This window comes from Pyrus communis, chromosome 4, assembly GCF_963583255.1.
Source record: "Pyrus communis chromosome 4, drPyrComm1.1, whole genome shotgun sequence".
Taxonomy (NCBI): Eukaryota; Viridiplantae; Streptophyta; class Magnoliopsida; order Rosales; family Rosaceae; genus Pyrus; species Pyrus communis.
Genome location: NC_084806.1, coordinates 8,306,863 through 8,332,005, shown reverse-complemented (window position 1 = coordinate 8,332,005; position 25,143 = coordinate 8,306,863). Strand labels below are relative to the sequence as shown.

The 25,143-nt window shown below is 36.6% G+C and overlaps 3 protein-coding genes across 8 annotated transcripts; 2 read left to right on the top strand and 1 right to left on the bottom strand.

The window, feature by feature from the left end:
- Nucleotides 1-280: 280 nt before the first annotated feature.
- On the top strand, nucleotides 281-3,964 carry LOC137730910 (aspartic proteinase oryzasin-1-like). 3 transcript variants are annotated; one of them, XM_068469910.1, is made up of 14 exons: nucleotides 281-423; nucleotides 909-1,252; nucleotides 1,339-1,399; nucleotides 1,484-1,578; nucleotides 1,691-1,803; nucleotides 1,955-2,123; nucleotides 2,219-2,258; nucleotides 2,386-2,450; nucleotides 2,558-2,671; nucleotides 2,772-2,836; nucleotides 2,927-3,083; nucleotides 3,195-3,314; nucleotides 3,400-3,488; nucleotides 3,663-3,964. In XM_068469910.1, the coding sequence occupies exons 2-14, from the start codon at nucleotides 926-928 to the stop codon at nucleotides 3,745-3,747; spliced, it is 1,500 nt and encodes a 499-aa protein (XP_068326011.1). In that variant the 5' UTR covers nucleotides 281-423; nucleotides 909-925; the 3' UTR covers nucleotides 3,748-3,964. The 3 variants fall into 3 exon arrangements, with proteins under 3 accessions (XP_068326011.1, XP_068326009.1, XP_068326010.1); XM_068469908.1 differs by having other exon boundaries at nucleotides 1,324-1,399; XM_068469909.1 differs by having other exon boundaries at nucleotides 419-456; nucleotides 1,324-1,399.
- Nucleotides 3,965-5,389: 1,425 nt separating this feature from the next.
- On the top strand, nucleotides 5,390-8,291 carry LOC137730911 (uncharacterized). Of its 3 annotated transcripts, none has more exons than XR_011068231.1 (6): nucleotides 5,390-5,753; nucleotides 5,830-5,880; nucleotides 5,993-6,126; nucleotides 7,240-7,328; nucleotides 7,499-7,632; nucleotides 7,729-8,291. XR_011068231.1 is itself a non-coding variant. In XM_068469911.1 (4 exons), exons 1-4 carry the CDS (start codon nucleotides 5,448-5,450, stop codon nucleotides 6,262-6,264), a joined length of 534 nt encoding a protein of 177 aa, XP_068326012.1. In that variant the 5' UTR covers nucleotides 5,390-5,447; the 3' UTR covers nucleotides 6,265-6,354. The 3 variants fall into 3 exon arrangements, 1 of the variants encoding a protein (XP_068326012.1); XR_011068232.1 differs by having other exon boundaries at nucleotides 7,240-7,386; XM_068469911.1 differs by lacking the exons at nucleotides 7,240-7,328; nucleotides 7,499-7,632; nucleotides 7,729-8,291 and adding an exon at nucleotides 6,222-6,354.
- A 144-nt stretch (nucleotides 8,292-8,435) lies between these two features.
- LOC137730912 (1,4-dihydroxy-2-naphthoyl-CoA thioesterase 1-like) lies at nucleotides 8,436-9,949 on the bottom strand. 2 transcript variants are annotated; one of them, XM_068469913.1, is made up of 3 exons: nucleotides 9,636-9,949; nucleotides 9,307-9,498; nucleotides 8,436-8,711 (listed from the first exon to the last, which is right to left on the bottom strand). In XM_068469913.1, the coding sequence occupies exons 1-3, from the start codon at nucleotides 9,783-9,785 to the stop codon at nucleotides 8,526-8,528; spliced, it is 528 nt and encodes a 175-aa protein (XP_068326014.1). In that variant the 5' UTR covers nucleotides 9,786-9,949; the 3' UTR covers nucleotides 8,436-8,525. The 2 variants fall into 2 exon arrangements, with proteins under 2 accessions (XP_068326014.1, XP_068326015.1); XM_068469914.1 differs by having other exon boundaries at nucleotides 8,436-8,678; nucleotides 9,636-9,923.
- Between the last annotated feature and the right edge of the window lie 15,194 nt (nucleotides 9,950-25,143).

The window sequence follows — 25,143 nt, the reverse complement described above, 5'->3', positions numbered from 1 at the left end:
CCAAAAAATAAAAATAAAAATAAATAAAAAACACGAAAAACATGAAACATTTTAGTGATCTTCAATTTAGTTTTTATTAAAAGTGTGTAACCGATTCGTTTATTACTATATGAGTACATGCCAATTAGCACTTGTGGTCATTCAATCATTCATGAAGAAATTTCCCAACTCAACTCAAGCATCATGGTAACAAATCCTTAGCAGTTGGCAGCTGAGCATTCTCTACAAGCAAGCAAGATACGTTCTCGACAAGCAAGCAAGCAAGATATGTGTCTATGTCCGTATATTATTTTGGTCAATTCCTAAACCCGTACTGACCTAGAAACTGCCTCGTGGTTTCCCAAACTCTCTCTCGTCTCCCCCGACCTCCTCCTATAAATAGCGGAAGCCATGCCACTCCTTCCCACCTGAAACTGCTGCCAGGTATGAACACTACATCTTCATGATTATTACCATGTGAGTTAATATTGTCGGGCAAATTCTTATGTTATCAGATAAGAAGATTGAGCTTGATCGATGTAAAATTCCACTCTTATAGGATATAGTCACTTGATACTGAGGCTTAACTGAAAATTTTCATTCATACCACAATTTATTAGGTTAAGTTCAAATCTTTGAAATATGATGATTCTATAAGAAGTTATTCAGAGTTGCAAATCAGCGTATAGCTAAGTTGGTTAGGACAATGTGTTTACTTTATGCATTCAAGTTTAAATTTTTCTTCCCGCAGTTTAGATTAGTTTACAATATCTCTCGAATCAAAGAAAAAATAGAAATTTTGAAGTTGATAAAGTGAAAATTTGTCACACGCACATAATGAAATGAATAGTTATGAGGTTGGGGTCCAACTGCACAGCTACGGTGAAATTCAGTCTACTAAAATTGTATTTTATTATATTCCATGGCAGCCACAGAAGTCTGAAAAATGAGGTTTAAGGGACTTGTGGTTGCAATTTGTATGTGGGTTTGGTCAGGCTCCTTGGCTGCTGATACAAAATCCAGTGATGGGTTACTGAGAATTGGTCTAAAGAAGCAGCCTTTGGACCTCACCAGATTGAATGCTGCAAGAATCACCAGGTCACAAGTTTCCCAACCCAGTGATCTCAAATCCAACATTGTGGATCTGAAAAATTATGGGGACACCCAGTTTTATGGGGACATTGCTATTGGCACCCCACCGCAGCGCTTCGCTGTTGTCTTTGACACCGGCAGCTCCAATCTGTGGGTCCCATCTTCAAGATGCATCCTTTCTGTAAGTGTAATTTGCAGTGAGATTTTATATTTTCTTTTGTTGTTCCTGGAGTTTTTGAGTAGTTTGTAAAGTATGAATGTCTGCAGATTTCTTGCTATTTTCATTCTAAATACAGGGCAAGCCTTTCGAGCACTCATACCAAAATTGGTAATTTTTTCCTATCCCTTACATTTTGAGCAATTTTTATAGAATTTAACTGCAAGTTGATGTTGTGTGTTGTTAATTATTTAGGAATACCCTCCAAAATTCCTTATGGGTCTGGTTCGATTTCCGGCTACTTTAGTGAAGATAATTTGAAAATTGGGGATGTTATCGTCAGAGATCAAGTGCGTCTCTCGCACTTTGTCTTTCCTTATTCGGTTTTCTGAAGTTTTTGTTTAAATGTGTTCTTTTTTCCAAGTTGCTGATGCTATTGCAATATCTGTTCCCATCTTGTAGGAATTTGTTGAGATTACAAGGGAAGGATTCCTAACATTCTTAACGGCACGGTTTGATGGAGTCCTTGGACTTGGATTTCAGGATATTTCTGTTGGTGAAGCCACACCAGTGTGGTATGGTTCTGGCATAAACTTTTTAGCACTGATATAGCATAAACTAGCTTTTGGTTTAGCGGTATTTCTCTTCCTGTTGGAATTCGATGCTTTTAGAAAGAAAAGAAAGAGTTTTGATGCTTAAAAGGATACATTAGTTTTCCGGGTGCAGGTTTAACATGGCGCAACAAGGTCATATGAGCCAGCAAATTTTCTCCATCTGGCTAAATCATGATCCAACATCGAAGGTGGGAGGTGAGATCGTCTTTGGTGGATTTGATTGGAGGCACTTTACTGGTGATCACACCTACATCCCAATTTCACGAAAGGGTTACTGGCAGGTTTTTTGTAGTGATAAGAAGTTGGTATTCCGCAGTTATATATTTTTTCTTGCCTAATGAGATGACATTTGTTTCGGTTTCATTGATCTCTCCAGATTGAGGTTGGAGATGTTATTGTTGCAGACAAATCTACAGGTTCCATTACACTTCCACTCCTATGTTGTTTAACTATCTTTATTCCATCTTAAAGATTAAATTTGCTAATTAGAATCTCAACAAGTCTAGGAATTCATGGCATAACATCAAAATTTGAAATTATCAGGACTGTGCAAGGGCGGTTGTGGTGCCATTGTAGACTCAGGGACATCCTTCCTTGCTGGTCCAACTGTATCAACTCGTGCCTAATACTTCCCTCAAATTAATTTTTCCTCTTTCGTGCTTTCATTCTGCAGTAACAACTTGTATTCCGTCATTGATTAGCTCTTCTTTTGCAGACTATTGTGGCTCAGATCAACCATGCCATTGGAGCAGACGGATTTGTGAGCTTGGAATGTAAAAATGTCATTTCCACTTATGGAAATTTGATATGGGAATATTTAGTATCTGGGGTTTGTATTTTCTTTTCCTTTCCACCTGCTCAAAACTTCCTTTGAAATTCCTCTTAAGAAATGAACTAGTGCATTATAATTTACCTCACATTGTCTGCAGGCGCGGCCTGATATAGTGTGTGTGGACATCGGTCTATGTTCATATGGTGGTTCTCGGAATATAAAGTTGAGACTTTCTTTTTCTTACAACTGTTATCAGGTTTTGATATCTGCATCAAAATATCCGTAACAAAAGGAAAACCTTTACTTCTGCAGCAATTATATTGAGTCAGTGACTGAGAACAAAATCGGGAAGGAATCATCAGTCGATGAAACTCCTTCATGCACCTTGTGTGAAATGATAGTCTACTGGGTTCAACTACAGCTTAAAAAACAAATAGAAAAGGAAAAAATATTTAGCTATGTGAATGAGGTAATTCTTCTCAAAGTCTCAGGCTGCCTGGTTGATGAATATGCATATAGACCAATCTAAAAGTTCTTTTGATTCTTTTATTTTGTTGCGAATTTTTGGTGAATTATAAAGCTGTGCGAGAAGCTTCCAAATCCGCTAAAAAGGTCATTCGTCAACTGTGATAACATTGCATTCATGCCGGATATTACATTTACGATCAGAAACAAATCCTTCACCCTCTCTCCAGAACAGGTATACTTAATGCTTCACAGTCGCACTCTATTCCTTGAGATTTTTTCCTTTATATTTTCTAAAACCTTTCGGACTTGATGTTCAGTACATACTTAAAGTAGAAGAAAAATGCTCCACTGTCTGCCTTAGTGGATTTACTGCTTTGGATGTGCCTCCTCCACAAGGTCCTCTATGGTAAGCCACTACGAACCCTCTATGTCAGACTTAACAGATTTCTGTCTTTATGCTAAACCTCTTGTGTGGAGATATTGTGCCTCAAGTATGCACAAAACATGACATGTCCCGCCCTAGTCACTCGTTCATAATATTTTAATTTTAAAGTTGATGTAAGACTGGTTCATTCTGCAGGGTTCTCGGAGCTCTGTTCTTGGGAGCATACCACACAGTGTTTGATTTCGGTAATCTCAGGGTAGGATTCGCAAAAGCTACGTAGTGCATAGACTTGATTTCCCCCTTTATCCGTAAAAGATTTATGCTAATACTAAACGATTATCGTAGAATATTAGATATTATGGATCAGTAAATGTCCCATTGGATTATGTATTTCAAGTATCCAATGCGATGCATTAGGGCCTCCTGTAACTGTTTATAAATAAAAGACGTGCTGTTTGCTTGGTATGAATTGCAATAAGATGCAAAAACTGCAAATATTTGATTCTGTTGTAATTATCTGCTGCCATCTAAGGCTAGAAGTATTTGCTTGACTGGATTCGGCATTAAAATCTTAGCATAACGATCAAAATGCTTCATATTTCGCTACAGAAGATCAAATAAGCACGGCTCCTACCGTTGTAATAATTTATTTGACATGTCATGCTTGATGGAGTAGAAGCCATTTGGAAGCACAGCAGCAAAGTTCAGTACATTTGGAACTTTCGTCTTTGTTTTCCTCAAAGACCTGTTCTGCAATGAAGGCCTCATTGCCATGTGCTCTTCTGATCTCCAGGTGAGCATTATGGTAGAAGCAGGTACCTCTCAATGCATTGGCAGTAAAATCATCAAAACCGACGGCAATGGCTGCTTCGGCCTTGGCTCCATAGACCAGCCTCTGTTAGACGTTAACGGACAAATTACCCAAAATCAATGAAAACATGACTGAATTGGTCCTAGTTACTCTCAGAATGGAGTGGAAGAAGAGAAGAGGTTCTCGAATGAGGAAAAGGATCCAATGACTTCAAAAGAATTGAACGAGGAGCCGTATGAGGTGAAAATCTCATGTACGGTTCTATAGAGTGCGTTATAGATTAAACCAGAACGGAAGAAATATGGGAAGATTTTCGAGCCAGTTCAACCTTGATCCTTGAAAGATTGATGGCACCAAAGCGCATAGGCTTATATGTATAGTAAAGGAGGACTTACGAGCTAATAGCAAGTATTTTTCAAAAAGAGAATACTACTGGAGCAAAATGATATTTTGAAGTATTTGTCGGTTTCGCCTCTAAACTTGTAGAGAGGTGCTAAATTCCCTTTAAACATTAATTTTAGTCAATTATCTCTTGAAATTTTATGATTAGCCAATTTTTTCTATGAACTTTAATTTTAGCCGATTATACCTAAAATTTTATTAGCATTAGATTTTAAATTTTTCTTCCAATTTTTATCCATCTAATTTTCCATGTCATGTGTTGTCCGTGTGATCAAAATGGATAAAAAATTAAATGATTTTTTTTTAAATCAGCGTCATGGGAGAAATTGGCTATTTATAAAAGTTCAAAGCTAATTGGCTAAAATTAAAGTTCAAGGAGAAAGTGGCTAATTACAAAAGTTCAAGCAGGTAATCGACGAAAATTAAAGTTTATGAAAGAAATTGACAGCTCTATACAAATTTAAGGAGTAAATCAACAAATATGTTTGATATATTATATATTTACATTAAGGGGTGAGCGGACAAATTAACTCCAAACTCATCATTTTTGAAATTTAAACTTAATATCTTTTAATTACAAGTGAAAATGTATTCGAGTAAACCATAGTACTAAGCTGGAAGAAAAATAATACTTAAAAGTTGAACTATTTTCCAAAAATCGATTTAGTACAACGGCATGACGTTTGGAGACAGACATAGAGCAAACAGATTAAAGAAGCACGACGTCGTTCTATTTTTGACAAAAGCACGCAGAGAGTTGTCGAGAGATGTGGGTTCAGCCGCTTGCAGTGGTCATGGCGGTCAAGCCGCGGAGCTCTCCTCACGGCGGCAGCCGCAGAGCCGCCTCTGTAGTTGCCCAGAAATCCAATATTCCATCTGTAGATTCTGTGACGCAGCAACGGCTGATACTCCCAAACTCCACTTCCAAATCAACGACTCCATCCTCCCAAACGCAACCGCTGCTATTTTCTTCTTCCTCTGCTATTACTCCGTCCGTACGCACCGTCAATGCTCTGCGGATTCGACCCACCGCCGAGTTGGGCCTCCTCTCTGTCCTCTTAGTCCTCTCCGCGGTAAAACCCATTTGCCCTTTTTATTAATTAACCAGTAACCACTGCTTATTGTGTTAATGGCGCTCTGAACCTGCAGGCTTTTGCGGCAGTTTTCTCCGTCGCCATACTTTGCATTCCTACGATAAACGTAAGCCACTCACTTGCTCACTCAATTGCGCTGCATATTTTTCAGCTTTGAATTTTGAGCAATGCAATCATTTTATCAATTTACGAGCTAATCAAGCTTATTGGGATTTCAGGCTATGAGAAGATTGGCAGTTGCAGTGGGAAAACTATCCAATGTGGTGTCCCGGGAGGTGCCCGGAACGTTATATTCTCTCAAACTCTCCAGCGTTGAGATCAACGACTTGGCCAAGCAGCTTGCTGCTCTCAGGTAACTATTTGCATTTTCTTGCTTCCCCAATTCTCTTACATTGCAAAAAACACATGCTGTTGCTCATACTGGTTTGAATTTTTTGGGTTTTCAAGGGAACAGATTTCCACAACTGGGTTTGGCAAGAATTCAGAGTGACAATTTGTTGTTTAATCTCAAGTTGGTGTGTGTATGTACGTGTGCTCTTGTATTGAGTATTTGCAAATTTAATAAAAGTTTCAATTTTTTAAGTTGCATGCTTTATTAAAAAGCTACAAATTTGGGGTCTGTTTTAATAATCATTACGGTTATAACTTTTTGCTTTCATCTATTTTAGTATTGAAGTTTTGATAATTATTACGTTTTTAGCTTTTTGCTTTCATTTTTTTTTGTCAATCATTACGAAGAAGAGTAAAGGAAGGACGGTGGAAGAAATGAGCGATGAGTGTGGATGGATTGACACACAATATGAAAACTAAAAACCTTGTGTGAAATGATAGTCTACTGGGTTCAACTACAGCTTAAAAAACAAATAGAAAAAGGAGAGCATCATACTAGGCAGGTTCCTATTCGTCCTTGTGTTTGTCGGTGAAGGAGAAAAAGGAGAGGTCGGGGAAAGAGAAGAAAGGGGAAAGAGAGGAGGGAGAGACAGAGAACTGGAGTGCGACAGTGAGAATTGAGAAGAAATAACAAAGGGAAGAGAAAGGAAACGTCTACAGATAAATTAATTATTTGTTTAATGAATATTTAATAAAAAATACTAAAGAGATAAATGATGATTACGTGAAGAAATAACCAAGGAAAATAATTAGTCTTTGGTATCCGAGTCATGATAAGTAATATTATAAAATATAATTATAAATGTATGATTATCAATATTTTTATATACAAATTAATTTATATTCTTTAACCAATTTAAAACGAATCGAACTAAAAATCGTACTGTCTATGCTTACTCTTTGGCGAACGATACTTTATGTTACTACCGAATCTTGTATTCGAACCAAACTGCGAACTCGAATCGTACCCGTATCTGGCAACTATGGCCTCACTCTATTCCTTGAGATTTTTTCCTTACAATTTTGAAGATTTTTTCCTTTATATTTTCTAAAACCTTTCGGTCTTGATGTTCAGTACATACTTAAAGTAGAAGAAAAATGCTCCACTGTCTGCCTTAGTGGATTTACTGCTTTGGATGTGCCTCCTCCACAAGGTCCTCTATGGTAAGCCACTACGAACCCTCTATGTCCGACTTAACAGATTTCTGTGATTATGCTAAACGTAAGCCACTCCCTTGCTCACTCACTTCCGCTGCATATTTTTCAGCTTTGAATTTTGAGCAATGCAATCATTTAATCAATTTATGAGCTAATCAAGCTTATTGGGATTTCAGGCTATGAGAAGATTGGCAGTTGCAGTGGGAAAACTATCCAATGTGGTGTCCCGGGAGGTGCCCAGAACGTTGTATTCTCTCAAACTCTCCAGCGTTGAGATCAACGACTTGGCCTAGCAGCTTGCTGCTCTCAGGTAACTATTTGCATTTTCTTGCTTCCCCAATTCTCTTACATTGCTAAAAACACATCCTTTTGCTCATACTGGTTTGAATTTTTTGGGTTTTCAAAGGGAACAGATTTCCACAACTGGGTTTGGCAAGAATTCAGAGTGACAATTTGTTGTTTAATCTCAACTTGGTATGTGTTTGTACGTGTGCTCTTGTATTGAGTATTTGCTAATTTAATAAAAGTTTCAATTTTTTAAGTTGCATGATTTATAAAAAAGCTACAAACTTGGGGCCCGCTTTAATAATCATTGCGTTTTTAGCTTTTAGATTTCATCTTTTTTGGTATTGACGTTTTTTATCTTTTATCTTTTTGGGTATTGATGTTTTGATAATCATTGCATTTTTAACCTTTAGCTTCCATCTGTCTGGGTATTGACGGAGGAAAAGTACAAGGAAGAGGAGGAAAAGTAGCAAGGAAGAAGAGGAATGAAGAGTTGTCAAGGAAGGACGGTGGAAGAAATGAGCGATGAGTGTGGATTGATTGACACACAATATGAAAATTAAAAACCAAAATTCGAAGACAATTTTAAGTTGTCTTTGCTTTCATACAGTTACCCTCCATTTCTCCCTCCTCCCTCCCACCAGCTCTCTTCATCCTTCTCCACTCCTCATTTTGCCCCTCTATCTCCATCACAAAAAATGGGTAGTAAATATTAAAACCAAAATGGCCGTCAAACGGGTGCTTTATATGCAGGTCAGGTCGAATCATGATTTTTCGGTCTAACTCATTTGTGTGATCGACCTGCCTAATTTGGACTGCGATAATTTGTTTGGAATATAATGCTAACTCAAAGCGTCTTTAATTTCTTTGTTGGTTTCATAACAAGCAGAGTTGAACATGAATAGGGTACATCAAAATTTATAGTTTGGCATACTTCTTGAGCATTTCACCGGCGTCTTTCGCGTGCTCCGGCACGGGCATGTTGCTTAAAAGAGTAACTCTTGATGAGGATACTATGGTTTTGATGTTTGAGTTTGAAGGATCAATCTTCCATAGTGTCGCCTCCCAAACCTGCCCAAAAATAGCCAAACCCCAAGAACAATCCTTGAATAATGTAATCCGTCGATCAAAAATCGTTACAGAAAAGGAAATGATAAACTGATGAGACCAACTCCAATGGTGGGCTAAAAGTCAAATTACTCCCCAAAATTTCTCCCCAAACTCACTCCAACCCAAGGAGAAATTTTGAGCTAAATGCTAAATGCTAAACCAATGCCAAATTTCCCCCGAAATTTAGCCCAGAAATCGGGGTGGACACTATCCAATATTTATCGGAATTTAAATTTTTTTAGATTAAAATGTTCATAAAATTAATTTACGATAGTCTACATATTTATTTTTAAAAAAAAAATTAATTTAACAAAAAAAAAATAGCCTAAGTTCATTCTTTAATAATTCTGGGCTAAAATTTTAGGGTAGAATGGTTGGATTAGAAAAACTATTTTTGGGCTAAAAGCTAAATTTTTCGGGCTAAAAAATTTGACTTTTAGCCCAACCATTAGAGATGGTCTGAAAGATGAAAACCTATTTCAGTAGGAAGTTACGTTGAAATAGAATGTTATAACTGTTGTGTTTGCAGCATCATTTACCAGTTATTAATTGGAAATGATAGTTGATGATGAAGACTTGAGAGGATTACCTGAATGGTTTTGCCGACGTTGACCGGGGAGGCTTCGGCAAAGATATGGTCGCCGAGCTCCGCGCGCTTCAAATGGTTGATGCTGAGGTGAATCCCGGCCACCCTTCGGAAACCAGAGGCCATGTGAGCTCCGATGCTAGCCAGGGCCTCAGAGATGAGCGCTGATACCCCTCCATGTAGCACCTTGAATGGCTGGTCTCAGCAGAAAAGAACGGTAACAAGTTAATTACGTGTTTTGCTTCTGTAGATAACAACATATTTCAGAAAGTTGAGCCGGGTAAGATTCGTGATATGAAAAGAGAAAGAGAGAAGAAGATGATGATGATGACCTGGACGCAATTTTCAGTGACATGGAGGCGACCAGAGACCTTTTTGGGGGTTATCTCTTCAAGCTCGAACCCTAATGCACTTAGCGGAGCTGCCAGAGCCGATGTCTTCGATGGCGGCGCTGGTGGCTGAGATTGGGACTGAGAAGCCATATCTGCACCAAATATGAATCTCAGAACATATGAAACCAAAGCAATTCAATTCTCCTTGGACTCTTTTGAGTGGATGGTAACAATTTGCTGTTATTTAGAGGTTAGAATTATCATAAATAAATAGAAGTGTACACACCAGCGACGCGTCCTTTGATTGGTTTATCATTTTCTGGTGTTTGGTTGGTAGTGGTGGCCAGAGGTCCACAGGGAAGGAAGGAAGGAAGGGTAGTTTGGCTATTCACACATCACCGTTCACACATCACATTGGGTAGGCGGGGTGGGTGAGGTGGGGACGTTCGGTGGGTGGGGCAGGGGAAGGAGGAGGTGGCGATTAGGTGGGGAAGTTAGCGTTATAATTTGCCAAAAAATAAAAAATAAAAAATCTTATCATTATAAGTAATTTTTATTTAATGGTACGAAACATTGAGTGCTACAAAAAGTAATAAATTGTGAGGATTTAATGTAGAAGATATAATAGTTGTGATAATCAAATTTAACGGTTAAAAGGCATGTAGCACCTAACCCACACCTCATTATTAGATCTAGATTTTATTCAACTTTTGTATTATCCAAAGTGTCAGATTTTAAATACAAAATTCAAATTTGACAACTTATGTGACATTTTGGCATTTAATAATAATAATAATAATAATAATAATAGTAATTAAAAGAATTTAATAATAAAATTAATAATAATTTTTTAAAGAAGAAAAAAAAAACCAATTAAAATAACTTTAATACTTTAAATTTTAACAAAAAAATCATGAGTCAACCTTGGACGCTTTCCTGGCTGGTTGTATTGGTTTTGCAGACAAGCACAGCAGCAGGGTCACATTTTCTGAGACTAGGAAACAACCGACTTGATTGAATGCCGTCGATGATTTGTAATCGAGTCAGCAGAGGTGGAATACTATTAAAAAAGACGTTCTCACAACAAATACAAATCAAGATTCTAAAAGACCCTAGACGTTAGTTGGACAGTGGTCTGAAGCCTAATGCCTAGGCAGATTAAGTGAATTTAAGTAAATCTATTATATTTCATGTAAATAAGAGTGTTTATACTTAAAAAAATATATAATTTCATCATAAACTATAAATAGAATGACATATATATTATTGTGTGTTCATAATGAAAATATGGGGAACAAGCATATAATGTGTGTTTATTTAACTATTCAGCAAGTCTCTTACAATTTATTAAAAAAATAAAACACAAAATAAAAGTTATCTATTTCTGTCTAAATTAGTCGCAACCTAAGCAGATGCTTAGACGTGTCTGGACGGGCTAAGCAGGTGTTTCATCAGGTCTAGATGCATTTTCTTAATTTTTAAACGTTTAATCATTAATCGAGATGATGATCAACCGTCTAACGTGAGGATTTTTTGAACAATGATACAAATACAATGAAATTGTATCCACAAAAATGGGTGGTTCGATTTGTGGTTGGGAAGGCTCCCACTGTTCCACCTAATTGGAAGAATCTCTCTGCAATTGCATGCCTCGATTTATGAGTTGAAGGGATAGCATATGCAGACATGGTACAAGGAAAATCATTTGACGGGGCATAGTTCCATTATATAAGTAGGAAGAATCTGTGTCTGCAATTGCATGCCTCGATTTATGAGTTGAAGGGATAGCATATGCAGACATGGTACAAGGAAAATCATTTGATGGGGCATAGTTCCATTATATAAGTAGGAAGAATCTGTGTCTGCAATTGCATGCCTCGATTTATGAGTTGCAGGGATAGCATGTGCAGACATGGTACAAGGAATATCATTTGACGGGGCATAGTTCCATTATATAAGTAGGAAGAATTTGTGTCTGCAATTCCATGCCTCGATTTATGAGTTGAAGGGATAGCATATGCAGACATGGTACAAGGAAAATCATTTGATGGGGCATAGTTCCATTATATAAGTAGGAAGAATCTGTGTCTGCAATTGCATGCCTCGATTTATGAGTTGCAGGGATAGCATGTGCAGACATGGTACAAGGAATATCATTTCATTAGTACAAGGAATATATGTAGGCCCAAAGCAAAGTGTTTAATGTCAAGATTTATGGGCACAAATGATGTCGATGTTGATAATTAGATTATTAAGTGTTGATTAATGTTTTTATTCTTATTTGTGACACATCATTTGGTTAATAAATTTGATTTAAAATTTTGATCTCCCTAACATTATCGTTGGAATAAAAAAAAGAAAAGTATACAAGAGAAAAAGACCTTATAGTTTTCAACTTTCCCATCCCAAATTTTCTATGGATAGACGTATTTAATTATTAATCCATAATACAGTTTGACGTTCTTACATGTAAGGTTTTTTTTTTTTTTTTTTTTTTTTTGGGTGGGAAATTGAGATTTTGTGTGGAAATTTTGTTCCTGTTTGCATTAGAATCGAGTGGCGAGAATTTACTGTCATGAATTTGGCATTACTCATTACTGGATTTGGATGGTTGGGAGTTGGAATTAGGGGTGGGCATGGGCGGGCCAAGCCCAAATTTGGAGGAACCGGACTGGGCTCATTTTAAAATGCAAGAGGACAGTCCAGGCTAGGCCAGATATAAAAATTTTGAAACTTAGAACTGAACCTAACCCGACCCATTTCAAATAGGTTGGTTTGGGACGGGTCCACATGTCCATTTACATTTTTTTTTGTTAGAACATGTGAAATGTTCAGTTTTCCAAGTTTTAGGGTGATTACCACCACCAAATCAAGTCAATCAAGAAAAACATTTATGGAAATTTACTAATCTTATGAACAATATGCCAACAAAATCAAAGAAACAACACCCCAAAACCAATTTAAAGAAAGAATCTAAACAAAATCGGCAACTCATCCAAATGAAAAGGATTGAGAGGAAATCACAGAAGATGAAAGTATTTTAAAAAAAAACGGGGAAACTAAGCAACCATCAAAATTCGATGAACACATACCAAAAAAAAAAAAACAAAAAAAAACCTAGAAAACCCAAAATCTCAATCCATCTCATAAACCCAAAAAACCCCATAATCCACAAATAAAGAAAAAAAAAAAAAAAAAAAAGAAGGCCACTACTGATATACTTATAATATGATACAAACCAATATTAGAGCTTTTCAATTGGAGGGAAAAAAAAATACTGTAAGCAAAATTTAAAAACCCAATTAATTGTTGCACATAGCTTGAATCCAAATCAGGTCCATAGGGGTCAAGATTGCCCTTCCTGGTACAAACCCATGCCGACCTTGGGATCTAGCTTACCCACATGGACGCACCGCGTGCCAAGGAGATTGCGGACATGGATGTGGCACTTTTCTCCGCCAAACGCACATGCTTTCTTTCCACGTACTATGGCTTCGAGATGGGTCCGCTCGCGCCAGCCGCTGTGCCGTGGGATGAGATGGTATCGAGGCTTGGTTTTGGGGATTATCGGCAGATCTGAGCTGGCTCTGTCTCTACCTACAAGGAAACCCCAAATCTAACAAAGCCAAAGAAAAAGAGGAAAGAGACGATGGTGGTAATGGTGGTCGCAACTCGCAAGTCGCCAGAAAGAGGGAAACGAAGACAGAGTAGAGTTAAGGGCTGGAGTCGGTGAATTGGTGGTGATGTGCTGAGGCGTGAATGAATGGGATAGAGAGATGACAGAGGAGAATAGTGAGTTTGATATCCAATAGTGGACTTAAATCCAATCCAATCCAACGTTAGCCACGGTTCGAATCGAGCCCCTTTGCCACAGTTTCTGGGAACTGCCCCGCCCCACCTCGCCCCATTTTGTGTATATAAATTTTGGCCACCCCGTACCTACCTTGAATCGCTCGGACTCGTCTCGATCCGCTTTAGGACCCGTTTGCCCAGCCGTAGTTGGAATGGGAAGTTGGTTTGGGATTTCTTGTACATGATGATGGCTAAAAAAGCCCCCACAAAGCAAAAGGAAGTGCTAAAAATTGGAGGCCCAAACCAGAGAGTTGCTTCCTACCCATGGGGCTAGGGTGCTCGCTAATAAATAGTGATAGTACAAATATTCAGTTTAAGAATAGTCAATGTTTAGTTTAAGAAATAGTGATTGTACCAGTCTTCAGTTTAAGAAAATAGCCAGTGTTCAGTTTTAGAAATAGTCAGTGTTCAGTTTAAGAAATAATGACAGTATTGATTCAGTTATAGAAAGAGTCAGTGTTTAGTTAAAAAAATTGTGCTAGTACTAGTGTTCATTTTAGAAAATAATGATAGTACTCATGTTCAGTTCTAGAAATAATTAGTGTTTAAGAAATAATGATACTATCAATGTTTAGTTTAAGAAATACTCAGTATTCAATTTAAGAAATAATGATAGTAGCAATGTTCAGTTTAAGAAATAGTGATAATACCATTGTTCAGTTCTAGAAATAGTGATAGTACTCGTGTTTAGTTTAAGAAATAGTGGTAATATCAGTGCTAAGTTCTAGAAATAGTGATAATACCCGTGTTCAGTTTAAGAAATAGTAGTACTATTGTTCAGTTTAAGAAATAGTCAAGTCAATTTTCAGTTCTACAGATAGCCAGTGTTCAATTAAGAAATATTGATAGTATTTGTGTTGGGTTATAGAAATAGTTAGTGTTCAGTATAAAAATAATCAATGTTCAATTATAGAAATAATCGTGTTCAATTCTAAAAAGAATCAGTTTTCAGGTCTAGACATAGTGGTAATGCTAGTGCTTAGTTCTAGAAATAGTTAGTGTTCAGTTATAGAATAGTGGACTGTTAGTTCTAGAAATAGTGTTCAGTTCGAAGATTTTAAATTTTGGAAACTTTATGTGTTTATAATTGATAATTTTGTTTTCTTTTGGAAATATTTTAGCTATTTGAACTTTTTTTTACTTGAAGAATCACAAAGTATCAAATTTGTAGTACGATATCAATGCTTTTTTGTTGATTTGTATTTGGGTTGTTGCTAGGAATAACAAAGCGACTTATAAATCTATAATCCAAGACAATTGATTTGCTGATGTAAAAGATAATTCGATGGAATATTACTACATAATTTTAATTTGATGTGTAATTTTTGTTTTGTTTACGAAACTACCAGCCACATTTTTTACTATGGACATTAGATGTCTATGAGCAAAATTACATTACAATTATTTATAAAGTAAATTGTAGCAATAGTCCCTTAACTTAAAATTCATTATTGTTGGTCTCTCAACTCATCAAAACGTGCAACTATGGTCTCTCAACTCAAAATTTATTACCATTATTCCCCCAACTTGAATCCAACTGGAGAAATGGTCCCTAAACTTTAACCCAATTGTTGCAATGGTCCCTCAACTTTAACCTAATTGTAGCAATGGTCATTCCAACATAACTCATTTTGACAAAATTCTGATGAAGTTGACAAAAAAGATCATAGCTAAATGTTTTGATGAGTTGAGGGATCATAATTGTAGTAATGGTCTTTCCAACATAACTTATTTTGACAAAATGTTGATGAAGTTGACGAAAAAGACCATAACTACACATTTTGATGAGTTGAGGGACCAATGGTAATGGATTTTTAGTTGAGGGACCATTGCTCCAATTTGATTAAAGTTGAAGGACCATTGCTACAATTTACTTTTATTTATATAAAGACATGAATTAATAGTAACAAAAAAAAATTACGGTGCAATTTGAAAGTAGAAGATTTAGGGAGAGATAAGGTGGTAGTGCATTCAGAAAGATTCAATGAATAATCATCACCTCACCTCCCCCACTTGCCTCTCATAGAATTTATTTGCACAAAAGAATAATAATAAAAATTTGAAAGAGAAATAAAAAGAAATATGAATAAAAAATAGAGTTAATCTCTAGCAAGCATCAACTTTGCTGATGCGGGTAAGATTGGGTCAACAAAGCTTCTCAACACTTCCTTCTTAATTCTAAATTAAACATAATCCATCAGATGCTATTTTATTGTTCTATCATTCAACTTAAGGACCTGGATTGTCTGCCCTCCCCATCCTATACCCTTCTCATCCTCTCCTATATTTTGTGGTCATGGTTAAGCCACGTCAACATTTTATATTGATTTTTTATAGAAATAATAAGACAAAAAGTAATGGGAATATAAAATGTTGACGTGACTTAATCGTGACCACAAAAATATGAGGGGATGAGAAGGTATGGGATGGGAAGGGCAGACAATCCAGGTCCTCAACTTAATTGCCAACACAAAAAAACTCAGAGACAAACACCGACGAGAAGATGGGGAAGCATGAGCAAGAGGCCTTGTTTTTTATTAGCTGACGGAATGGTGCTTTCATCAAGGGCATTGGTTGAAAAAAAATTGGTTTTGCACGTGGGCTTGTTTCCTACTCATCAGATTTTAGTTTTTGTCTTTATTATATATATATATATATATATTTGTCATTTTCATTAAATATCAAGCTCTGTTATAAATAGGCAAAAGTTAGAGAAATAACCTTTGCTAAGGACAGAAGCGAAGCGGGTGCAAAATATCACACTATAACTTTAGTAGCTATAACAAAAAAGGATGGCAGATAAAAAGAGAGAGGGATACTGATATTATTTCTTTGATTCTTTCTTTCGCAGTGCGTTTTGATAGCACACAGAGTGTTCTATTTATAAAACAACTTTCGTAATAACAACCATCCAAATACAATGATGACACTTTTGAAAGTATCAAATACTATTCCCAAGTCTTTATTCTTTTGAGTGGGCATTCACCCACTAATTCTACAACACTCCCCCTTGGATGCCCACATACCCAGTGGGACAAAACCATAGCGAAGGAAAAAAAGTACAACTTTACCTAGATTGTTGATATAATGTTATGTATGCTTATGTTGCCTCGTTACAACCTTGATAGGAAAAACCTAGTGGGAAAAATCATAATCGAAGGAAAAAAAAAGTACAACATGCATTTATCATGGACGCTCCCCTAATATGTATCTCTCTCTGATTCCGCATTCTTCAAATTTAGTTGATTGGTAAGCCGATGTAATCCAATGCTCTGCACTAGCTTCTGAAATGTGCACTTTGGTGTAGATTTGGTGAATAGGTCTGGCATATTTTCATTGGAACAAATTTGTCTAACTTCAATAACTTTAGTTTTCTGAAGCTCATGTGCATTGAAAAACTTTGGAGATATGTGTTTAGTCTTATCGCCCTTGATGAATCATTCCTTCATTTGGGCAACACATGCTACATTATCTTCATGGCTGATAGTTATATTGTTTGTCTTCGAAGTTAGACCACATGAAATCCGGATATAATGGATCATTGATCTTAACCAAGAACATTCACGATTTGCTTCATGTAAAGCAAGTATATCAGAGTGATTGGAAGATGTAGCAACTAGTGTTTGCTTTATTGAGCGTCATGAGATTGCTGTATTTCCATTAGTGAACACATATCCAGTTTGTGAGCGGGCTTTATGCGGATCAGAAAGAAAACTAGAATATGCATATCCAACAAGGATTTGGTCATTTGTGGATTTGTCTGAGTAGAAGAGACCCATATCTATTATCCCACGAAGGTATTGCAAAACATCTTTGACTCATTTCCAATGACAAATTGTTGGAGCAGAGTTATATGTTGCTAATAAGTTAACTGAAAAAGCTATATCTGGTCTAGCATTGTGCTAAATACAATAAAGCACTTATTGCACTCTGATATGGTACTTCTGGACCAAGGACCATTTCATCATCTTCTTTTGGACGAAATGTATCTTTCTTAATGTCCAAAGAACGAACGACCATTGGCGTGCTGAGTGGATAAGCCTTATCTATGCCAAATTGTTTCAGGATTTTTTCAATGTAAGTTGATTGGTGGACCAAAGTTCTACTAGCACAATGCTCGATTTGTAGGTCGAGACAATATTTTGTTTTCCCAAGGTCTTTCATTTCAAATTTGTATTTTAGATATTCAACAGTTTTATTGAGCTTTTCAGGAGTTCCAACTGGGTTCATATCATCGACATATACTACCACTATATTAAATCCAGAATTGGATTTCTTAATGAACACACAAGGGTAAATGACATAGTTGGTATACCCTTCTTTGATCAAATACTTACTGAGACGATTATACCACATTTGTCCAGATTGTTTCAGCCCATACGATGATTACTTTAATTTGATTAAGAGCATACCTCGTGTTTTGTTAGTTGTTTCAAGCAACTTAAGTCCTTCTGGGACCTTCATATATATGTTAGTCTCTAATTCTCCATACAGATACGCAGTGATGACATCCATAAGTCGCATGTCAAGTTTTTTCTGAAATCACTAAACTTATTAAGTAACGAAACATAATTACGTCCATTACAGGGGAGTATGTCTCCTCATAATCAATTCCAGATCTTTGTGAAAAGCCTTGTGCAACGAGTCGTGCTTTATATCTTGCAATCTCGTTTTTCTCATTTCACTTTCTTGTGAATACCCATTTGTAACCCGCGGGATTTACATCAGGTGGAGTTTGGACTACTGGTCCAAAAACACTTCGCCTTTCCAAGGAATTTAATTCTGCCTAGATTGCATCTTTCCACTTAGGCCAATTTTGTCTCTATTTGCATTCATCAACAGAGCAGCGCTCAATATCATCACTTAATACGATTTCAGTGGCTACTGCAAATGCGAACATATCGTCGATGATTATTTTATTCCGATCCCACAATTCATTAGTACATGCATAATTTATAGAGATTTCTTTGCTTTCATGTACCTTTGTCTCTTTAGCGACATGTGTCTCATCAAGGACATTTTATTTTTCTGAAAGTACACAATCATAAGTTGTGGATTTGTCATTCATTCTCTCTTCCTGAATGATTTCATTTGGATTCAGTTGTGCCCTCGTCTTTCTCTTTCGAGGGACTAAATCTTTTGAACCTGGGGGTCCACCACGTTTCAGGCATGCACCAGATGATTCATTCATTGCCACTTTATTTTGTCCAACAGGGACATCAATTCTTGCAGGTGCATTTGTAGCTGATATATGTGATTTTGTCACTTTCATAGAATCATTAAATGCATCTGGTATTTGATTAACAATACTTTTAAGATGAACGATCATTTTCACTTTATTTTCACATTGAGTGCTACGTGGATCAAAATGAGACAAGGTAGGTACAACCCATGTCAGCTTTTGCCATTCTTCTGGAACGGTATTTTCTCCCTTAATGACGGGAAAACTGTCTCATTAAAGTGACAATCAACAAAATGAGCTGTAAACATATCACCTGTCAAAGGTTCCAAATATCTAATGATAGATGGTGAATCAAAACCCACATAAATTCCCAGCCTACGCTGAGGTCCTATTTTAGTGTGTTGCAGCGGTGCAATAGGCACATAAACGGCACAACCAAAAACTTGTAAATGTGAAATGTTTGGCTGATGCCCAAACACGAGTTGTATTGAAGAGTATTGATGGTTGGCTATAGGTTTCGTTCAAACCAATGATGCAACATGCAAGATGACATGTCCGCATGCAGAAACTGGCAATTTTGTTTTCATGAGCAGAGTGTGAACTATTAATTGAAGCTGCTTGATAAATGATTCTACTAGACCATTTTGAGTATGGACATGAGGAACATGGTGTTCAACATCAATGCCCAATGTCATGCAGTAATCATAAAAGGTTTGAGACGTAAATTCATTAGCGTTATCAAGTTGGATTGACTTAATGGGGTAATTTGGGAATTGTGCTCACAACTTAATTATCTGAGCAAGAAGTCTTGCAAAAGCTACATTCCGAGTAGGCAAGAGATAAACATGTGAACATCGGGTAGATGCATCAACCAAAACTATAAAATATCGAAATGGTCCACAAGATGGTTAAATAGGCCCATAAATATCCCCGTGAATTCTTTGCAAACATGATGAGGATTCAGCATCAACCTTTAATTGTGATGGTCTAATTACCAATATTCCTTGAGAACAAGCCTTACAAGGGTTATCATTTAAGATAGCAATGTGTCTGCTCAATAATGGATGTCCATTTAGTAATGATCATATGCATCTGGGTATCATTGGAGGTAATGCATAGATACTCCACATTTTCTGCACTTTTCGTTTCAATGTGGTATCCATTTAAACATATGTCTTTAAAACTCAACAAATTTCGAGTAGATCAAGTAGCGTAGAACGCATTTTGTATCGACAATATTGTTCCATTTGATAACATGATCTGAGCTTTTCCTGAGCCTTCAATTACATTTGATTGACCTGATATTGTTGTTACCCTTACTTTTGTAAACATCAAGCTTGAGAAATACTTTCGATCTCGAAGTATTGTATACGTGGTTGCATTGTCTGTAAGACAAATATCTCCACCATTTCTCTTGTTTTGAGAATAACCATAATTTTTATCCATGCTTTCTGAGTAAAGGGGATCACGGTTAAAAACAACTTATTCATAATAAAAGGAAATTTAAATGCCATTTTTATTGAATTGAAATGCAAGTTTTAAACTACAAGTTCAGAATACATCAAACATAAATGATTCAATCGGACCGATACACTTTTCATTCCTTCTTTCCACAATGAAATCATTCATTCTTTCCACAATGAAGTCCGAGACATCTAGGTGGGTTGTGTTTAACTGTCCTGATAAGTCACACACTGGATCAAGTATATCCATTGGTCTAGCCTGGTCAAGGAAGTTGGTCTTGACACCTTTCTCCTTGAGGGAGGCTTAATATAGATCCATTAGATGTTTTGGGATACAACAGGTACACGCCCAATGCCCATTGCCACCACACCTATGGCAGGCTCTTTCAGAGTTTATAAGAGTATTGTTCATATGAGCTTTGCCTTTGTGGCGATTTATATTTTTGAAGCTCGAGTCTGAATTATGCCTTGGAACCTGGTTGTGAAACTGGACACTATGATTCTTGCCTTTCTCGTTCCACCAACCTTACTTGTGGCCACGTCCTCTTTTATGATTATTGCCACAAGAGGATATGGCGTTCACTTCGAGGGAATCAGCATTCACTTCTAGGAATGATGTAGATCCAGTATGTCAGGATTGATAATTTTTCATCAGGAGCTCATTGTTTTGTTCAGCTACCAGGAGCATAGATATCAGCTGTTTGTATTCAGTGAATCCTTGCTCTCTATAATGTTGTTGCAGGAGCACGTTTGAGGCATGAAAGGTGCTGAAAATCTTTTCTAACATATCCTCCTCAGTGATGGTTTCCCCACAAAGCTTCATTTGGGAGCTAATTCTGAACATCACAGAATTGTACTCAGCCACTGACTTGAAATCCTGGATCTTTAGGTGAGTCCACTCATAATGAGCCGTTGGAAGAATCACAGTTCTCTGGTGATTGTATCTATTTCTCAATGCCTTCTAGAGAGCTAACGGATTTTCAACCGTTAGGTACTCGCTTTTTAGTCCTTCATCAAGGTGGCGACGAATAAAGATCATGACATTCGCCCAATCTTGAGAAGATGAACTGTTTTCCCCCCTAATGATTTCTCTAAGATTCCTTGCCTCCAGATGGATCTTGGTATCCATTACCCAGGTAAGGTAGTTCTTCCCAGTAATGTCCAGGGCAACAAAATCAAGCTTTGCCAAGTTCGCTATTTTCTTTTCTGAAAGAAAAATGAGATGTATAAGAATTTGCAATAATATGTATTCCTGGAGGAATATAACGTTAAAATTTCTGGTTCTTACAAATTTTTCATTTTAATCTTCAGGCCAAAATGATAAGCACTCGAAACTTTAGTAGCTATAACGTGTTATAAATAGGCAAAAGTTAGAGAAATAACCTTTGCTAGGGACAAGAGCGAATCGGATGCAAAATATCACGCTATAACTTTAGTAGCTATAACACAAAAGGATGACAGATAAAGAGAGGGAGGGATACTGATATTATTTTTTTTATTCTTTCTTTTGCAGTGTGTTTTGATAGCACATGGAGTGTTTTATTTATAGAGCAACTCCCATAATAACAATCATCCAAATATAATGATGACACTTTTCAAAGTATCAAATACTATTCCCAAGTCTTTATTCATTTGAGTGGGCATTCACCCACTAATCCTACAAGCTCTTTAAATTAAATAAAATTATTAGATATTTTTTGTTAAAATAAATTTAATCCAAACACTTTTCTTTAAAATTTCTTTTATTTAATTGTATTGGCGGAAAATAAAAGTTATAAAATGAAAAGGAAATAAAAAATTCTGCAGCCCGGGAGTCGAATGCGATATTTTAGTTTGGAATAGTCCAAAATGAGTTGCTTCATGAGATTTTTTTTTATCAAAACTAAAGTTCAAATCCATTAAAATCGTGGGTCATTTCTCTTTTGAGTGACTTGGCCATAATCCAAGTGGAAGCCTAGCCCAAGCCAAGTCCTACTTCAAAGTCCAACAAACCAAATATTCAAGGCTAGGGTAATGTTAAACTACTTGGAAAACTTTGCCGCATGTGCCGGTACAACTAGTTGACACCTTAGCCCCATCCCTTTTCTATTTGTTTTTGTTTTTGACTCTATTTGCAGGGATGTGATGGTGGTTTAGATTTGGTGAATCTCCTCACGTGTGGTGGTTTTAGTGGCGAATTTTGGTTAGAGATAGTTCTTTGTTACAGGTTGATCATTTTTGTGTTGCAATTTCGTCTAATTCAACGTGGAGTTGATTTGCTTAGGACGGCTACCCTTGTGGCAGCTGGCAAGGTGGTAGTGGCAGCAACGGCAAATGGTTCTACCTTTGTGGGCAAGAGATTAGGTTTTCTTATTCTTTATCTTTTTGCTCAATGGGCTTCTGGCTATTTCAATTTTTATTGAGCTTACTTTATGTAACATGTAATGGATATTTTCTCATCTAATGAAATCTTATGCTCTTTCGACTGAAAAAAGTTGACACGCGTCACAGTAAATGTTTATGTTTCTAAAATCATCTTTGACAAGTGACTTCTCTAGTATGTCACAACATGTGCCAGTTTGAGCTTTGAGGTTAATCCTTAGTTAATTTTCTTTGCAAGTAGTAACTGATATTGTGACAATGGCATATATGGTCTTAATCTACCACAGTTGTTCATACCTTGGTTAAGACCATATATGTTAGAAAGATCATGAGTTTAGATTTCACAAATCTTGAGTAAAATTTTGATGTAATTGCAGTCGTGTGAAAAATGTCTTTTAGATTATATATATATGCAGAAATGATCATTCTGCCAATTTGGATATGATCGTACAAGTATATCATCCCCTTGTTCCTAATCATATATTATATACACAAGGGGGCCATACAGTTTAAGACATAAACATAACAGATGTGATTACAACAAGAAAAACATATAGTACTGAATTAGTGACTAATGAAACAAACTAAAGGCAAAGGGAAGTGATCTTATGCCCTAAATTTTAAATAGAAAAGCCTGAAAAGAAGATATGCATACCAAACTGGTTCCAGAGCAGGGTTTCTTCGAGATGCTTCAAAGCTATAGACAGCTTGAATGCACTGTTTGTAGCTGTGAAGGGGTTTGTGGGGGCTTTCCTAAACTCTTACCAGCCATCGCTCATCCCAAAAGTTAACCTAGAAATAATTAATTAAAGAGAAGGCACTGTACATTCAAAAGCTGCTTTTGAACTTTTTCTTCTATATATCTTTGATCTCAACTTCCTAAACTCTTTCCTCTGGGAGTTTTCTTAGCTAGGTACAAAGTATTTGGTGCAACTTTATCTAGCTACCAAATATTTAATGGCAACCAATTATTCTCTATAAGCAATTTGATTAGCAACATGGTGTAGTCATTTCAACTTATAAGTTGCACATAATTCTAATGTCTCAGTAAAGTTCAAAATAATTTTTGAAAATACTGGTCTTAGCTCTCAGTTTTTATGCTTGACTTGAAAAATAACTGATAAGATAACACGAGATAAAATTAGAGTTTTTTTTGGTTTCTTAAGGCTATCATCTATTGCATGTTCTTCTGATGTCCTTTTTTACTTCAGTAAAAGCATATCATTAGTTTAAATTCCATGCATCCGCTTTCTAAGAGATCCATTAAAATGAGAGAAGAGAAATACCCTCCAAATCTTGGTTTTCCGTAGGCATTATTTTACAATAGTTAGAGGGCATCTTTGGGGAGGGCAAAAAGAAAAGAGAACTGGCAAGAAGAATATAAAAAGTTGGGTAGTGTACCGCCAAGGAGAACTGTTTAGGTCAATTCAAAAGGAGAGGACAATAACACTTAACCTTTTCTTTCATGCTAAATCTTATCATTCAATCGCGACCGTCCATTTTAATTTTAAAATCAGAACTTAGCTGGACTCCCTACGTCCTACATTACTAGGGTTTTCTTCCTCTATAAAAAGCCATATATATTTTCATGCCATTGCAACAACAGATACAAAACCTTGCTTGTCAAGAAAACAAGAGAGAGAAAAAAACCAAGCAGAAGATGGGAAAGCAATCTTCACTCTTCTCTTTCTGCAACATGTTCAAGGCCTGCTTTTCGAGCGGCAGCAGAGATGATACATATTACTCCGATGATGGCGGTGTTTATGTTAGACAGAGAATATGTCCCAGTGATGAGGACAGAGGAGGCTGGACTGCCGAGCCTGGCATCGATGGCAAGGCCACTGCTTTCATTTCCAGGTTCTACGCGAGTCGTGTTTCGGATCCTGAATGCCAAACTTTCGCAAATTGATCGATCCGTTATCATGTTTTTGTTGAGCTAGAAATTTACAGAAAGTGGTTGATCAGACTAGCTGATTGTACTTTCAATTCTATTGTCATGCTTCCCTCCTTCTTCTTCTCTTGTAATTTTTTCTTGGACGTGTGCATGTAATCTGGGTGTTAGTTACAAATAATGCAGAAAATAAAATTGTAACATAGTTTCCTCTTTTAAGATATTTTTCTTCTTTCTTCCTTTTCCTTGGGCAGTTGCTTATAATTACATTAAAGTAATATTTAGATTTAACTGTTGAAAGTATCAGCAACTTTAATGTGCATGCACTGAGCTAGTGCGGGTAACAAAGATGCAAGTTAATGTACTATGCGCAGCGCGGGCACTCCGCCATAAGAGAAATCAAAGGACAAAAACAAGGGGAGTTGTGTAAAAGGAGAAAATAAGAGAGTAAAAATAGCTATTTTTTTCCTGTTAATTTTTGTTTGTTTGTTTGTGATTTGATCTTAAACAGCAAAAAGGTGATCGAAGGACCAAACATATTGCCAGTTTTGCATGCATCTTCACCTTGAATTAGTACATAGTGAATTGCAGATTCACCTTCAAATGTTACTGGATTATAAGAGGTTTTTTTTTCTACGTATAAGCGATTCCAGCACAAGATCGGGTGAAAGAATAAACTTTGACAACCACCTAAACTGCAAGCTCCTTAATTATGATAACAAAATGTATATCATAATTTACATATAAATAAATTATTCC